Source organism: Solanum tuberosum, unplaced genomic scaffold (genome assembly GCF_000226075.1).
Source record: "Solanum tuberosum cultivar DM 1-3 516 R44 unplaced genomic scaffold, SolTub_3.0 scf00097, whole genome shotgun sequence".
NCBI classification, from domain to species: domain Eukaryota; kingdom Viridiplantae; phylum Streptophyta; class Magnoliopsida; order Solanales; family Solanaceae; genus Solanum; species Solanum tuberosum.
This window is the reverse complement of record NW_006239022.1, coordinates 1147476-1164174: the sequence shown is the minus strand read 5'-3', so window position 1 is coordinate 1164174 and position 16699 is coordinate 1147476. Positions and strand designations below refer to the sequence as shown.

The following is a 16699-nucleotide window of genomic DNA, read 5'->3' as shown; positions in this document are numbered from 1 at the left end:
CTATTTAGTATTCCTATTTCTATTCTAAATAGGATTATATAAACCTATTCATATTCTAATAAGATTGTATAAACCAATTCCTATTCTAATAGGATTGTATAAACCTATCCATGTTCTAACAGAAATATTTATCTCAGTCCTTTTCCTTATATCTCCTTTTGGGATTCTCCTCAGAATACCTTGTTAGTTTTCAAAGATAGGGTTAAGGTCTATGTACATCCTACTACCCTCCCCTGGGTATGTTGTTGTTGTTGTTGTTGTAATACCTTGTTAGTTTCCACATAATGTCTCATAATTTAAATATAAGCTCAATTTTTAGATGCTTGAATTACTTTTAGTCGAATCCCCGCACTCATATCCCTACCTAAATCCATACCCCGAATCTTAAATTTAGATCATCAAGAATTCGACCTCTAAATTCACACCCTTTTCAGACATCCACCCCTTGTCCGAGTAACCTAGGTAGAAGATGTTACAAACACTAGGAAAGCAAATAATCAATTAGTTCTCTATATTGATAATGCAGGTAAGCAAAAGGAACCCTATAAATTTGGAAAGAACGGGTCTCGAACTTTACTGCCAAACCAAGAAAATAAAGTGTATTGTGTGTTAACATGAGAAAGGTGAATAATTTTGAAGACAATTTAACAGTTGCATCAAAGAGCTATTGTGAGAAAGGGAAAGAGGGCTAGAGATCCTAGAGCTAAAATATTTGTGTATTGGGGGTTTTGAATGGTCGGTGAGGAATCGTTAAAACCAGTTTCAACAAAAAAAAGGGTCCATTCAAGGAATCGGCATCATAAGAAGCAACATACACATGCTACACCTTCTCACAAAACATTTGAGAAGTTGATGTTCCTCCCTGGGAAATTGTCTCTTAATACATTCCCATACTTAAAACCATATAAATTTTTCCATCTATACTAGCCTTGGTGGACAGTTAACTGGTACTCGTTGTCAGTGGGAGGTGTCAGGTATCCCGTGGAATTAGTCGAGGTGCGCGTTAGCTAACCCGAACATCACAGTTATAAATATATCAATTTTCCAAAAAACATGAACTTTTTACATTGGGTTTTAGTGTCTTCAGCAATGAATTGGAGGACACACATCTTCATGATATAAAAAGACAGGCATTATATTTCCTTGAAACGTTTGTCTATTCTCAAAAGTACAAAAGGGAAAAATATTTGTTGTTAGACTTAAGAGTCACTTCAACCATAAATAGTAAGATGTAGGATGCATATCATTCTCTTTCATAAGGTAGTAGGATGCATATCATTAACTACAATAGTATAAAACAAGATAAGAGCATATATCTTCTGTACCTACGCGAGAATATTTGTCTTTAGGCTTCAGTTTTTCTTCAAATGTGAATGGTTGGAAGAATATCATCACAATATTTTATTTTTTTGATAAGATAAGTGGTATTAATAACAACATCAGGAAGATGCAAAATTTACAAGATATGGCATTTGAGCTTACAAAAAAATCTCTAGCTAACTATACAAACTATCTAAGCCAGAGCTAATGAGTTAGTAAAATCCTGAAGTTGTTCTGCATTAACAGCAGGATACAAGTTGGTCCAACTAAACAAATTTTCGGTGCACCTAGTCTTCAAAATGCCTAAAGCAGTTGACTCTCCATCAAAACATCTCTTGTTCATCACATTATTATAGAAGGATGAACTTTTTAGCAAGCTTTTACTTTAGGTGTATCCACAATGTACCCAAGGATATAGGGGATATTACCCTATTTTTAGATAGTTTATAAGGGACATAGGTGATAGTTCTTGTTTCGGCTGTCCCTTCATACTTTTGATGTAACTACATAGGAGCACACTATTGTTGTACTCCTTTTGTTTATAATACCAGTTAACCTTCTCAAATAAAAATATAAAACGAACGACAAAGGAGCCACTTCTTTGAAAATATTTGCAACCCTTCTCATGGTACAAAAGTAATAATATTTAAATCACATAATTTAGAAATCATGGAGTTTTATAATAAGCGATAAAAGAAACTGAAACTAAAGAACAACCCAGATGAAGGAGATGAATATCATGTGGAGACACTCGAGAGAAGACATTCACCATTTCACACTGCATTGTCAAGCTGCTACCCAGTTGTGTAAAGTTTGGAGCTGATTAGGCATACAGGTGCACAATGTGAACAATGTGAATGTCAGGAATATAGATGCTAAACAGCTGGGCCACTAGAAGGAGGAGAGGAAACACAGGACATGGAATGTAGATATATTTTCTCACGTATGGGTTCTTTGGAAGGAGAGCAACGGGACCTTTTTTGGTAAGGAATAGAAAAGCTTTTGAAGGGGTGGAAAATATTTCATACATTTGAAGTTAACTTCCTATTTTTAGTTAATTTACCTAAGTTGCTTGAACTCGGGTGCGGGTGTACAATACATGTGCGGGTCCTGCTGAGCTACAGGTTGGATCCTTCGTGATTTGAATTACAAAATTCGGGTTTACAAATCAAAGTATGGATTCAGCTAAACATAGAGTTATAAAATATGCCTAAATTATGATGGGCTATTTGAGAGGAAAAGAATGCACGAATCTTTGAGAGCAAGACGCTGAGTATGTATTTATTATTCAGTACAAATGCATCTCCTAATATTTTTTGGTGTAACATGGCTATGGCAAATGATACAGAGAAGTCATGATAGACTTTTTGAGTTCATTGCACATTCAGCAATGATATAGACATGTAAATATCTTTAAAGTAGTATTATCAAAAGCAAAAAGCGCAAAAAAGTTCTAAGGTCTATTGAGGTTTTAAGCGCAAAGCTCAAATAAAGTGTGAGCTTTAATGGAAAAAGGCCAAAGGGAGAAAAAAAAGTACAAATATATATGTTTATAGTTGAACACTAATAGTTTATAATCATGAATGTTGTCAAATATATGAACAAAGAAATTGAAATATAATTAGGATAAAGTGAAATATCAATTGTTTATTGTTGTCTCTTCAGAAAAGGTTCATTGGCAAGGAAAAGTATGCCTTAGAACCTTGATGACGATATTGAAGCACACATAGAACGACGTGAAGAGCTCAACATGTGTTGCGCCTCCCTTCCAAGGCTTAAGTGCACTTTAAGCGCGTCTTTGATAACACTACTTTAAAGCACCTTCTAGTTGCATACTGTTTAGTACAAATATGTTTTGACGATAAAAAAACAAGGCTAAATTATGATTTCACCCTAGCCTTTGTTTTGATTTTAGGAATCATTGTATTTTTCTCGAATTAGTCGATCAATTTTGGTCCAATTATCCAAAGTTGTTTGACCATATCCGGTACGGATCCCACACCTATGTTGTGTCGACATGGATGCAGCACCAAAAGTGAAGAATCCAGGCAACTTAGTTTTATACTACTTGTACATGGAATTCTAATCAATAAAATTATTGCTTTCTCAAAATGATCCTCCCTTTAGATGAAAGAGATCAAACTTTTAAAAACTCTATATAAGTTCTTTGACCAGGAAAGAAAACTCTATAAGAGAAGGTACATCAATTGTTGAGCTCCTGAAAAGTTCAATGCATTAACAGTATGTACCATCTATTTTCAGTTTTTGAATTGAAATATTTTGCTAATATGTTATTGCTATTGAGAATCTGATTATTTACATATGCAATTAAATATTTTAACTTTCTCGTATTAATTGGTATCGCATTTCAAAAAGGCGAGGCAGGCCCTTGTCGCCTTTCGCTGTCCAAAACACCGCATTAACTAAGATTTGTGGTGACAGAAACAAGCAACAAGTTGTACAAATTGATACATCTAATGTTGTCAGTAACTACTTTTCCAGTAGCTACTCGGTGGAGAAAGCCTAGATGATGCAAGAAACTTTAATGAAAAAAGGACGCCATATCTCTTAACAATGGGAAGTGGTTAAGCAGCTTTTCTTTCACGTTGTATTAGTCTGAAATAAGCTCTTCAACAGATGCATCATTTTTTTTCGAACCCTTTTTCATGATAAATAAATGACTCATCATATTTTAATTAAACGAACAGAGACAGATAGAATACGAATTATTTTTGAAAAATCTGTTCTCCACTTACGATTCAAAGATTAATAGAAGAATTGTGCTCATAATCCACCAATTATATTGGAAAATTTTCCAAAGGATATCCATTGCCCTAAGCATCTAACGAAACAACACTTCCAAGCAGTGAATGACAAAATTGGAACAAATGCAGAAGAGCAATATCAATTCAAAAATGCATACAAAGACAAAACAATGAGTACCAAGTACACTACTCTACACGAAAAAAATTATTGTATCAAGCTTTAAGAAAATAGCAACAAGTCAGAACTATATTTCTATCATTCCAAATAAACACCGGCCAGCCTTAGTAGCATTGGAAGAAAAGATGTGCAACAGACTATGGAAAGAGAAGTGAACCATACCGATGCTTGAGCAGGTGGAGAGGCCAGGGAAGTTTTCACACTCAAAACCGCACTGGGAACAGTGACACCCTGGAAAACCAAAAAGAAGTTACAGCTTCTGCAAAGGCTGTATGGCCCATCCCTACATAGATGGGCAAAGAGTTTCTTTCCTCTACTTGAATACCAAAAGATACTAGTAAAAGGAACTGCTACTTGCATAAACCACAATTACGTCTCTAGCCAAATAACTCGTGGCTGCCAAGGTGAATCACCTATATCTATTTAACTCTATTCGGTCTCAACTCATTCCAGTAGTGGTAAAATATTTGTCTTGAAGGTTATCCAAACCTCACACTTATCTATACTCAGACCTAATAACAACAACTAAGCCAAAATCCCAGGTAGTCGGAATAGCTTATATAGAACCTTTGCTTATATTGTGTAATGTTCTTAGTTAAGTTCCTATTTATTTCAAGAGATTTAAGGAGACAACTTCCATCCATGTAATTTAGGCCTACCTCGTCACTTCCCTCATTTTTTTTTATTAAAGGTAAAGTGTCTGAAGAACCTAGTCACTTCCCTTTTTAATAATAGAAAAGGCAAGCTTTAGGGATTTAGAGCTCCAACTTAGTCTTAGAGGGTGTTTGGATTGGCTTAAAAGTTGGTCAAACCTACTTTTAAGTCAGTTTTTTGACTACTGGAAGTGTTTGGCAAATATAAAAAATAACTTAAAATAAGTAAAAAATGACTTAAAATAAGTTGTGAAGTGTTTGGCAAGCTAAAAAATGACTTAAAATAAGTCAGAAACCAAAAGTTAGGTCTCCCCCTACATTTTATTTTTTGACTTAAAAGTCATTTCAGTTTGACTTTATTATTTTTTGACTTAAAAGCTACTTTTTTAAGCCAATCCAAACGGGCTCTTAAGAGTTTTGATCTATGTTGCCAGATCCTTCAAAATCTTTTCTGAACTCATGTCATCCAACACAATTTAGGTATGGTGTGGGATCTGCACTGGATTTAGTCAACCTATCTTGGGTGCTTTTGACTAAACCCATTCCCAAGAAATATAGAATAATTGTGTATTTGGTTTGAATTTGGTTTATATCATATATAGCACATAAAGTACTAGAACACTTTGCTTTTGTACAAGATACCTTATAAATAAAATATTTAAGTGTTTACACCGAATTTAAATTTTACCACAAATACTTGATACTTTTTGTGCTCTAGTTAGTAAAAACACAATTATTTCTACGACAAATACTTTTTGCTTTCGAGTCACTTACAAAGCTCAAGAAGCATAAATAGAGAATGATAACCAATTTTTTAAACAGAAAACAATTATTTTTCTCAATTCAAATTTTTTTTTGAGAAATAATTCAAACTATTATATTAGCAATTTGCAATTACGTAGACATTTTTCATTTAACTCAATTAATAGAAATGGATTTTTAAATCACCTTTTAATAGGAAAAAAAAGTTGCTTTTCAACATTTTTAAATAATTAATAGTATCTTAGCACTGGTATCCACACTCGAATCCATATCCTCAAATCTCAAAATTCACCCGATGGAGAATCCGAACTTCTGATCCACTCGTATCAGATACAAAATTTTGGTGTATTGTAATATTTATATTTATAAAAAGTGGACAATTTTATTCCAAATCTATAAATATGATAGAAGATGTTGAAGTCTAGTTAAGCTTGACGAATTGATCACGTGAGAAATAAAAAGCATTATTGTTCCGTTGAAATCCTCAGCTTGCTATCAACCACAAAACCCTCAACCCATGTAGATCTACATATCACAAACAAAAACCCTATATGCAAAATCTTCACTTGAGCCAGTAGAAATTCCTAATATACGTCCACACAAATAGTAAATTTACATGCACGGAAAAGGCATTGGGCCTCATAGTGACAAACGGTGGCAATTGGGCAAGTTGGTTAAAATTTGGACGGATCATAATGGGTCAAGGCAATAAACGGGTCAAGACCAAACCCAACGCAAATTTGTTTCGGTCAAAATGGGTCAAGACCCAACTCAACCCAATTTTTACTAAGTTTTAATTATTTTATTTGTTCTTTTAAATATTTTAGTACCTAATAAAAAAAATATTTATTATGGCCATATATAACATATCAAATTTTTAAAATGAGTCAATTTGGGTTACAAATCAACCCAATTTTTAATGGGTTGAAATGGGTTGAGCTAATAAACGGCTTGATTTTGCCACCCTTAGGACCAACCAATGCCTAATTCAATTGGGAACTGCCAATTAAAAAGACAGCAAAAATCTTCAGGTTAACAGATTCAAAGCAATTCATGAGTAGGATCACATCATATCCGCTTCTTATACCTATCAATTCACATTCCATGTTTCCCAGAATTTAGCAGATTGGAAATCTCATGCTCACCCTAGAAGTAAACACCCAATCTTCAAAACAAAAATCCAGCAAATCAAGAAAACTCACACGAACAGTATATGCACAGCTGATCAACATCTTTGATAACCAAGCACAACAATGGTAAATCGCCTGACTTTGGACTGATTAAGGGGCTAAAATGCTAGCAATGATACAGAGTTCTCTGTTTCTCACTTCTCTCTATCAGGCTAATTTGAGTGCTTCTTACATTTGTTTTGCTTTTTTCACCATAACAGGTAACATCTCTTTTGTGGTTTCCTTTAGTTTTAGGGTTTTGGCCTAACTATTAAGAAGAATTGTGTTCAGGAATGGTATGCATTAAAGATCAAAAGGTTCCTACACCCATACATTAGAATTAAGAAAATGACCACAAATTTATTTTGGTATAGCGAAAGAGACAAATATATCAGTCAAAACATAAAAGATGAACAATAAATGAATAATTTAAGTAGAAAAAGAAATTAGAAGAAATGATGATTTGGATGTATATTACCTTGACAAGAGCAGGTGGAACGACGGTAACCAGATCTTCAAGAGACTCCACCTTATCTAGTGGCAAAGTGCTGTAGAGCTCATCAACATCACTGAATTCATCAAAATCCTCCTGCAAAAATACAGCAGTCCAAGCAAATGGTAATATTACATGCCAAAAAGATATCATTACTTCAAGAACAATCCTAAGAACACATCAGAAGTGAATAAACAGAAACAAGTGAAGAGAAAGAGATAGCAACCTAGCAGCTTCAGAATTCCATTTAAATTAAGAGGTTAGAGTGATAATTATATTTAATTTCTTCACAATAACCTACACCAGACACATGAGGAATAAATTGTACAGAATAGTATACCTGATTTCTTTCCACGTAATCGTCGAGGAAATCCTTGACATCGTTAACTTGCTCAGGACTCAATTCATCATTATCCAGTAATCTTAAAATTAACTCTAACTTCATTATATGAGCCTTGTGCCGAGTAATGGATGTTTCCAAATGTACCTAGAGAAAACATAAAAGAAGTGACCTTTAATCAATCACGATAAGCCAAATGCACAATACACACTTAATTTTACATCCTCTTACCAATCTTGGGGGCCTCTGCTTCCCTTTTTTAACTGAGAGTCCTTCCAATTCAGCCTCGAAATTGTCAATTTGACTTTCAAGCTCCCCAACCTACCCCAAAACAATTTCGAAAGTTATTAGAGCACCAAGACAAAACTATCAGAATTCCAAGAAACTAGGAGTTCGAGAAAAGTGCTGGAGGATAGTTAAATGTTAGTTGATGGAGACCATTGAGAAATTCCAAGAAATAAGAGTTCGAGAAAAGTCATAATGCCTCGTTATTACTGCTATGCCAATGAAGGAAGGAGCAACGAATATAAAGAATTCTAGACCTATTAGTCTGGTAGGAAACATTTTCAAGATTATCTCTAAGCAACATATGATCACATGAATTGAGAATTCTTAGTCATGGAATGTCTTAATAGGATGGTTCAGACTTCGCAACTGGATTGGGTAAAGGGCTTCAATGTAGAAGTTAAAGGACAAGGAGCAGTGATGATCTATCTCTTGCTTTATGCCACTCTCATTATGGTTGCGGTGTTGGACAAATACTACATTTTTTTTATTTTACTTTATTTTTTTGGTGAAGTAATTTAATTGTATTAGAAAGGCATCAAAGAGATGCAATGGTTACAACTAAAAACAATCTTATTGCTCTTTGAGGCAATATCAAGTCTAAACATAAATTATGGACTTAGATTTTTCTGCAAACGAGGCGTACAACATTCAATAGTTTTCAGATTCGCCAGGATGGAAGTAGGCCAATCGCCAACTAAATATTCACCTTAGGTGTCTATCACCATGAATACAGTATTTGGGAAGGGGTAACAGATATGTGTGAAAAGAGACGGGCCTATTGGAAATTACTTGCTTTTGGGAGGAAGGCAGGTTCTAAACAATATGTCATGCCTAAATTATGTATCAGTTAACTATACCAAACAAAGTGGTCTAACCAAGGATGGTTCATTCCCTTTAGGAGAAATCTCGGTGATTGTGAAATTGGAGATATCTTGAACCTGTTGGGTCTTCTTAACTCTCTATCGTCATTGAACTCTCTTCAAGATTCCCTATCTCGGAAACACAAAAATAGTGGAATCTTTTATGTGAAAAATTATTCTACAATCCTGACAACCAGTACTCCCGCTCTTATCTTTTGGCCATGGAAATCAATTTGGAAGAATAAAGCTCCTTACAAAGTTAAATATTTTCCTGGCACATAGAAAATGTCTCTCTGGATAATCTTAAAAAGAGAGGCATTACTCTTTGCAACAGATGTGCTCTATGTGAAGAGGAGGCAGAAGATGTCAACCATTTATTTCTCCATTGCAGCTTCTCTCAACAGATTTGGCATTTCTGTTTTAATGTTCTGGGTATCCAATGGTGCATGCCTAAAGATAGAGTGGAATTTTTGCTATCCTGGCATAGATTGGACCTTACAAAATCTTCCAAATATGTCTGCAAAATCATTCCTAGGGTGGTAATGGTGGGTCGTATGGAGAGAAAGAAATGTGAAGAGTTTTTGAAAACTACAAGGACAAGTTACTAATCTAAAGATCAAGTGTATAGTTTGCCTAGCCTCTGGTGCAACAATACTACCGCATATGTTTTAGAGCCGGAAGCTATTATTGACTTTCTTAGTTCTTTACACATTGTAAAGTTCTCCTAGAGATGTACTTTTGCCCCAGCATTACCTTAATGCTGGCTTGCTTCACATCAATATAATTCTTTACAGAGAAGAGAACTGATAAACTAAGGAGGGATCTTTTGTAACAAGGAACAATGATATGGTTGTTCAAACAGGTTAAGTGGGAAATGGCGATTACCAGTAAGAAGGAAGATGGATTGGGAGTCTGAAATCTAAGGGCACACAGCACCAGTTTCCTTATGAAGTAGTTATGAAGATTTTGCAAGGAAAAGGCACTACGAGGTAAGTGATTGAGGGAAGTACAGATAGAAGGCATTCAATGTTTTGAAGTAGCAACCCAAGGCAGCTGTACAGAGTTGACAATTGGAAATAAACCAGAAACTTATGGATTATGTTAGGAGAACACATTTACACCAAAATAGGTGATACTAAAACTTTATTTTTTTAAAATAAAGATGCTTAGTGCATACACCCCTTAAAGATCAGTTCCATACCATTTTCAGCACAGTAAATAATCATGATGCCTCAGTGAAAGATTATTCGTCAACTCAAGGATGGAACATTCCCCTTACAAGAAGATGTAATGATCCGGAATGGAGGAAATGAGGAGTTTCCTAAAGATGACAGATAGCTTCCAAAGATACCAATTAGAACCAAATAGGATAGTACGAAGGGTACGTAAGGATGGTCTTATCCCAGTGAAGTATGAGTATCAAGTTTTGTCTCAAAGTAGACAACATGAACAAATATGGCCATGAAAATTGTATGGAGAAACAAAGCACCTTATAAAGTAAAAGTGTTTATATGGCTAGTGGGCAAGAAAAGCTTGCTTGATCCATCACAGTTTATAAAGAAGAGGTACGACTTTTTGCAACAGAAGTGTAATGTGTGAAGATTATGAAGATGTGAAATTCAACCCAGATCTGGTACATTTTTTATTTTGCTTGAAGTCAAATAGTGCATGCCAGAATCTCCAAAAGGCCTATCACAATGTTGGAATAGAGGAGGGCTTCAAAAAGGTGACAAAATGTTGTGGAACACTTTACTAGCGCCTATATGGTTGACTGTGTGGAAGAAAGAAATCAGAGATACTTGGAAGGCAAAAGAGATATTATTTGTACCTCACAGCATAGATGGTTAACTCTCCTAGCCAGTTAGCCTTTTGGCATCAAATAAAAACGCACGGAAGTAGATAGGATGGTTAATTTCCTCAATTCTTTTGACATGTAGCTACTATACGAAGATGCATATTGTTGGGGTTGTACTCACTACTACTCACCCATTGCACCCTGGGGCTATTTTTTAATAAAAAATCTTACTTATTAAATTATGAGTCTTTACCCTTGGAAGACAAACAGATGAAAAGAGAAGTTGCTCTACGTCTACCCTTGGAAGATAAACACATGGAAAGAGACCCAATTAGGTGTAAATATCTCACAATGATACATGTAAGGAAAAATTTTGACCAATAGAATCTTTGGAAAAAAAATGATTACTCATACCACATTATTCAACCAATCTCTTGTCTCTGACTTAGCCTTCTCCTTTGGATCCTGATAAATTTGGAACAACAAATTGAAACAAAAAGTCAGAACAATACATTTACAACCAAAATGGTCCAATGCCATCAAATGAGAAGCTGACAGCCTGACACTGGACCCATACATGGACTAAAATATATTGGAACAAAGCATATGGTAGAACTAAAATTGCAAGAAGAAGCATCAGTTTGACCTCCGTTTCACTAAGCTCTCATTAATGGATGATAAAAGACATCATTGATGTTAGATGGAAAAATTGATTAACTGTTCTTGAGAATAATAGAAAAATTGATGAACTATTGTGAGAATAGTACAAGCCTAGTCCAGAAAAAGCAGTAATGTTAGGTGGAAGTATTTATTTTTTTTGACAATAGTACTGTTTATGTTAGGTGGAAGTATTAGGCCTCATTTGTTCTTTGAATCTGAATACACATCTAAATATCAAGATGTACAGTAAGATTTAGACGTTTGAATCAGAATACTTTAGATGTTTGAATCAGAATACAGATCTGAAAATTAAGATTTGAACACTAAATAATTAAGATTGTTTGTTTTCTCAATATCTAAATATATAATTCAAACAAATTACTAAATTAATTTAATACTATATCAATAAAATATTTTTAAAAAAAATTATATGGCAGTTGGAGGTGGTTATGGCTGTGGGTGTTAATTTTTTTTTTGAAACTGGTAAGATTGTATTCTTCAGCATTAAGGGCATGCTGGTCACCACCAAAAAGTGTCAGTTACAAGCTTCCTATCAAATCTACAATCTGGTCTGTATCTACTATACACAACTGTTTACACCAAAAAAGTAAGGATACTATACAATTCCATTTGACCTTGTGAATGGAATTGGATCTATTTTCAAAACATCTACCATTCCTTTCCTTGTGAATTGCTGTGGGTGTTAATTGGGGATTGTGTTAGGTGATGGCGATGGTTGTGGGTGGTAGCTAGTGGTGATGGTGGCTGACATTAGTGATTATCAACAATGGTAGTTGGTGGTGGCAACTAATAATTAAAGTGAATGATAGTGATAGCTAATGGTGGTGGTGAATGATGACGGTGGTTGGCGACGCATAGTGGTTGTTGATGGTGATGACTCTTGGTAGTGATTGGTGGTTGTAATGGTGGTTACTTGTGATGATTTTAAACAGTGGCTAATGGTAGTGAAGGACGACTATGGTAATTGGGGGCAGTGATGGTTGTGACTAAGGATGGCAGTCGTGGGTGGTGGGAAGTGGTAGTTGAAAATGGAGGTCAGCGGTGACAGTTAGTTCTGATAGTGAATAGAGTTGAATTGTCATCTTTGTAGAAATTCTTGAATAAACATCTTAATGATATTAAACTTTGTAATAGATCTTAATTATTTGGATCTTCAGACTGATTAGTGGTTGTAAAAAAAATTTAAAAAAACTTATCAACTGAGGCCTGAATGATTAACATTCGGACTTTCATTATGTTCCAACAAATGAGGCCTTAGTCCTCAAATTTCCTCTTTAATGATTAATCCTTTCACTGAGAAAATACCATTTCTAAAGATCTTTCTCTAAGAAAAAATTAGTATTAGGCTTTAAAATGTGCATATCTAGGAATGTGGACAATACTCGAAATAGTTAGCCACTTCCTAAGAATTTCTTTCAGATGGTAACTATTAACTTCTAGCAAGGAAACAAAAAAACACAAACCAAAATAAAATATCCAGATCTAGAAACTGGTGACCTCAAAATTGCAGAGCAATGCTTACCGTCTTAGGCTGTTGGCCCAAGCCTTCTTTTGAAAATGCTTTGGTCTTAGTTTCTTTCTCACAGATTTTGAATCGTTCCATTTCACGCTCAATAAGCTTACGAGCATCCATCAATGCTTGCTCATATGACGCACTTACCTATGTCAATAAGTAAAATCAGAAGAGGTCAAATAAATTTCCATGGTTCTGTTGACGAAAAACAAAAAGAAAAATCTATGATCACACAAAAGGCAAATGAATGCATTGATGCAAAAAGGGTAGCCACCAACTCAAAAGTCAGAACTAAGAAAATTCAACCACTTTCTATTGTCTGGCGGAAAGCCATTACTTTATTCAAACTAATGCCAATAAGTCATTACTAACCTACAAAAAAAAAGGCATAGCTATATACTATAGTCTATACGATAGTGTATCAGTAGAAGTTCATATCATCAAATAAAACTTTGTTCAAAATATGAATCCATCTTCTTCATATATAACTTCAACAGTTCAACTCTAATCTTAAGATCCATACTCAATCATTTAAGGCATCTAATATGGAGAGGCAGTACAACTTGAAAAATAAACACACAGCTAAAACCTCTCTAAGAGTCATTCACATACTAATTATGCCAACATGTCCCAGAAAATTAGTAATGATTCCATTTCAATTGTCTATACAGAACATTTTCACTTTTGGTAAAAAAAAAAAAGAGAGGGGAATCTACGAGGGTCTGTGGCCCATGATTCGGAACTAGGCAGATAATGGGGCTGCCCCTCTACCTTCTCCACTTAAATACCATGCTTTTGTCTGCAACAAGGATGAAACATTTTTACTTTCTTGCTTTCTCCTAAGTCAATCTAGTTCCCTTCAGTGGTAGCATTTTCTCTTCTTGTCCTTCCCCTTTCTCCATCAATTCTCCCTACTACTGTACTACATACCTCTTGCCACTTCCTTCCCACCCAGACAACTGCACCACTTCCCCTATCCTTCTAAAGAGGCAGCATATATTAGGTAGATTTAATTTGCCCATGAATTTGATTAAACAAACGCCTGTAGAACAATCAACAATTACATGCGACGTGCTCTCTCTAAAACCATCTCTACCAACATAAAAATCTCATGTATCGCTCAAATATGGTAATAAAACAGAAATAAACACCTAATGTCTAACAGGGGTCTCAATTAAATGGGAAGCAATTCCAGTTGGTAGGAAAGAGTAGTGGGCCAGAAGATCCCATGCCAAGGTAGAAACTAAAGGTTGACCCTGTGATGCAGTCCTTGAAATTTTCAAGTAAAAACAAGTTTAAAGATCACCTAAACTTGGAAACTATAAAGAGGATCACTCAAACTTCAGAGGCTGACAAATAGGATCATAATCGGCACTATTTCTAGAACAGCTGACACGATATACAGTAGTAGGCTATGACCAAGCTTTTCATACAGGCCAGCCTGTGGACAGTATCTTCTCACATGCAGTCAGACCTTATTCTTTTACTAAGATCAAGAACAGCAAAACTGAATGATCACAACAGTCTAGGTTTCTCAAGTAGCTTATACTTGCTGAACGTTTTAGCTTTAACTTGGTTCTCCTAGACTTTTGTAATCTTATCTGGAGACTTCTATACATTTTTTTCTTTCATTATAGTTCATGTATTTCTTTTCCTTAGAACAATAAATAAGTCCGGATCATTCTATTATTTAATTTTTTTTATGACAAGGGAGACCCGCAGCCGCTACCCTTTGGGTGCGCACAAGATAAAACCCCCGCTCCTATGCAATAGCTCGCAAACCACATAGGAGAGGTAACCCGCACTACGGGTCATTCTATTATTTTGATGTCAATCAACTTAAATTAAGAAATTTGTAGACACTTGCAGATCTCGATTGGTTGTGACTAAGTTATCATTTTTCTATAACCATGGAGCGCGGTCCAGTTTATGCGCACCTCCACTAATTCAATGAGGTACCTCCACTAGCACAGGTAGCCGTAATTCTCTCCACCAAAACTTGGACAGATTCAAAAGAATCACCTAATATTTTTGCTCCGTTCTGGATTTGAACCTGAAGAGCTCATGGTTCTCACCTTACTTCAGTGAATTGGATGTGTTGTTTTTTTTTTGAGAAGTAATTGGATGTGTTGTTACTAAGTACTCTTATCAATGACGGGCTAAATGCTTGACACCATACATGCAGAGAATTGGTTTTTTAATGAGTAAAAGTAATCTAAACATTTCTAGACGAAACACTTTGTTGATCTGGAACTGCACACGTTATAATGGCATGCTATGTGAAAATTGAGAGAACGTGAATCACTGACTGGCGATTCTATTAATATGATAGTAAGTCTTACAACCCGGTGTCATGCAATAAGAAATGAATACAGAACATTCTAGTATAGTGTACTACAAGAAAAAAATTGAATTGTCACCAAAACAGCATAATTTAAAACAAGTAAACTTTTACCTTTTTATCTTTGATTTCGCTCGATTGAATCCATGTTTTGATTTGGTCTCTATACCTCTGAAGCTTTTTTATCTCCTTTTTCAAATCCGCTTCAAATTTTTCCTTCTGGTTGGCATTATCCGTATCATAAACCTGAAGAAACAGGGAAACGAATAGTCAATAAAAGAAAAATCCTTCAAATGTAGGCTACTGAACGGAAAAAGGAACCTTGTTCCATATGCTATCGAAGACATCAACGCCTTCCTGAACTTTCTTCAGAACTCGATCTATTTCACCCTGTAGCTTTCGACTCGCTCCCATTGCAACTCAGTGAAGAAGACACCGATGATTGATCAGATAAAACCCAGTAGGGTTTTCGTTTAATCAAACACTAGAGATGAGTAAAGTAATTCGATTAGTTATATCTCGTTTTTGGTTTTTAGGGCTTTAGATTTGGGGATTCATGCTCATTGCAGAAATAAAATTCCTTTTTTCACTTATATATTTCTCATTTTAAATAAGCAAGTATAATTTCAGATACCTCCGTATTTAGCCTAGTGTGGTTTGTGATATTATTTTTACCTTTTTTATTTTGATTTTTTTTAACAAAACTTTTAATTTATTTATTGTTTTAATTAATTTATCCTTGCTACTGTATTTTTTAATTAATTTTATAAGCCAGGACATTAAAGTTAATACTTAAATTGATAAAAATTATGAAAAACATTTTCAATTCTTCACTATATTAAACAAAATGTAATTATAGGGTAAAATATTTTAAATTGTGACAGACCGTTAATATAGAGACTTTGGGAAAGGCGGAATAACTGGGATGACTTTATGAGAAATTGAGACCGGGCACATTCTATAGACACGTTTAGCAACAATCAAATCACCGATAGGTGTAGAGACTGAGAAAGGTTCTAAAGGATTTCGAGACTGACATCAAACTTTATAGCCACATAAGGAGTCACAAAAGACAATGTATATCAAGCACCTGGATCAAGCAATGCATAAACATCAAATTGAAAGATGCATAACATACCAATGACCACATCTGGAAAACCTTCATGATCCTGACGAGTCTGAAGAGCATAAAACTTGTCCTGACGCTGAATAACACCAGAACCAGAAGAAGCAGCTTGTTGAGTCGGGCGACCAGAAGAAGCACTAGGTTGAGCCTGACGACCATATCTACCATTTCTAGCAAGCGAAGGGCAGTCCCTCAATTTGCCAGTCTTACCACAAACATAACAACCATCGGTACTGGCTAAGCATCTCCCGGATGACTCTTGCTATATTTTTTACAAGTGGAGAATATAGATCCACTAGAACCACCTCATTGAGGCTTAGGGTTAGACACCATATCCTTGTTGAACCTCTGAACCGGAGCACTAGATGAAGTTGGATCAGAGAACTTCTGTCGAAACTAAGAATAACCACTTCCA

The 16699-nt window shown here is 35.1% G+C and overlaps 1 protein-coding gene across 3 annotated transcripts in view; it reads right to left on the bottom strand.

Moving 5' to 3' along the window:
- The window catches only part of LOC102595437 (general negative regulator of transcription subunit 3), a 33429-nt gene extending 17659 nt beyond the window's left edge, over positions 1-15770 (bottom strand). For 2 of the 3 annotated variants that reach the window (XM_006347968.2, XM_006347967.1), the window contains exons 1-8: positions 15480-15770; positions 15273-15404; positions 12827-12964; positions 11038-11088; positions 7912-8001; positions 7681-7827; positions 7326-7436; positions 4426-4494 (exon numbers count right to left, since the gene is read on the bottom strand). In XM_006347968.2, coding sequence (XP_006348030.1) covers positions 4426-4494; positions 7326-7436; positions 7681-7827; positions 7912-8001; positions 11038-11088; positions 12827-12964; positions 15273-15404; positions 15480-15572 — 831 coding nt within the window. In that variant the 5' untranslated portion in view covers positions 15573-15770. The remainder of the gene's footprint in view (positions 1-4425; positions 4495-7325; positions 7437-7680; positions 7828-7911; positions 8002-11037; positions 11089-12826; positions 12965-15272; positions 15405-15479) is intronic. The other variant, XM_015309042.1, reaches the window with a different exon arrangement.
- Positions 15771-16699: the final 929 nt, after the last annotated feature.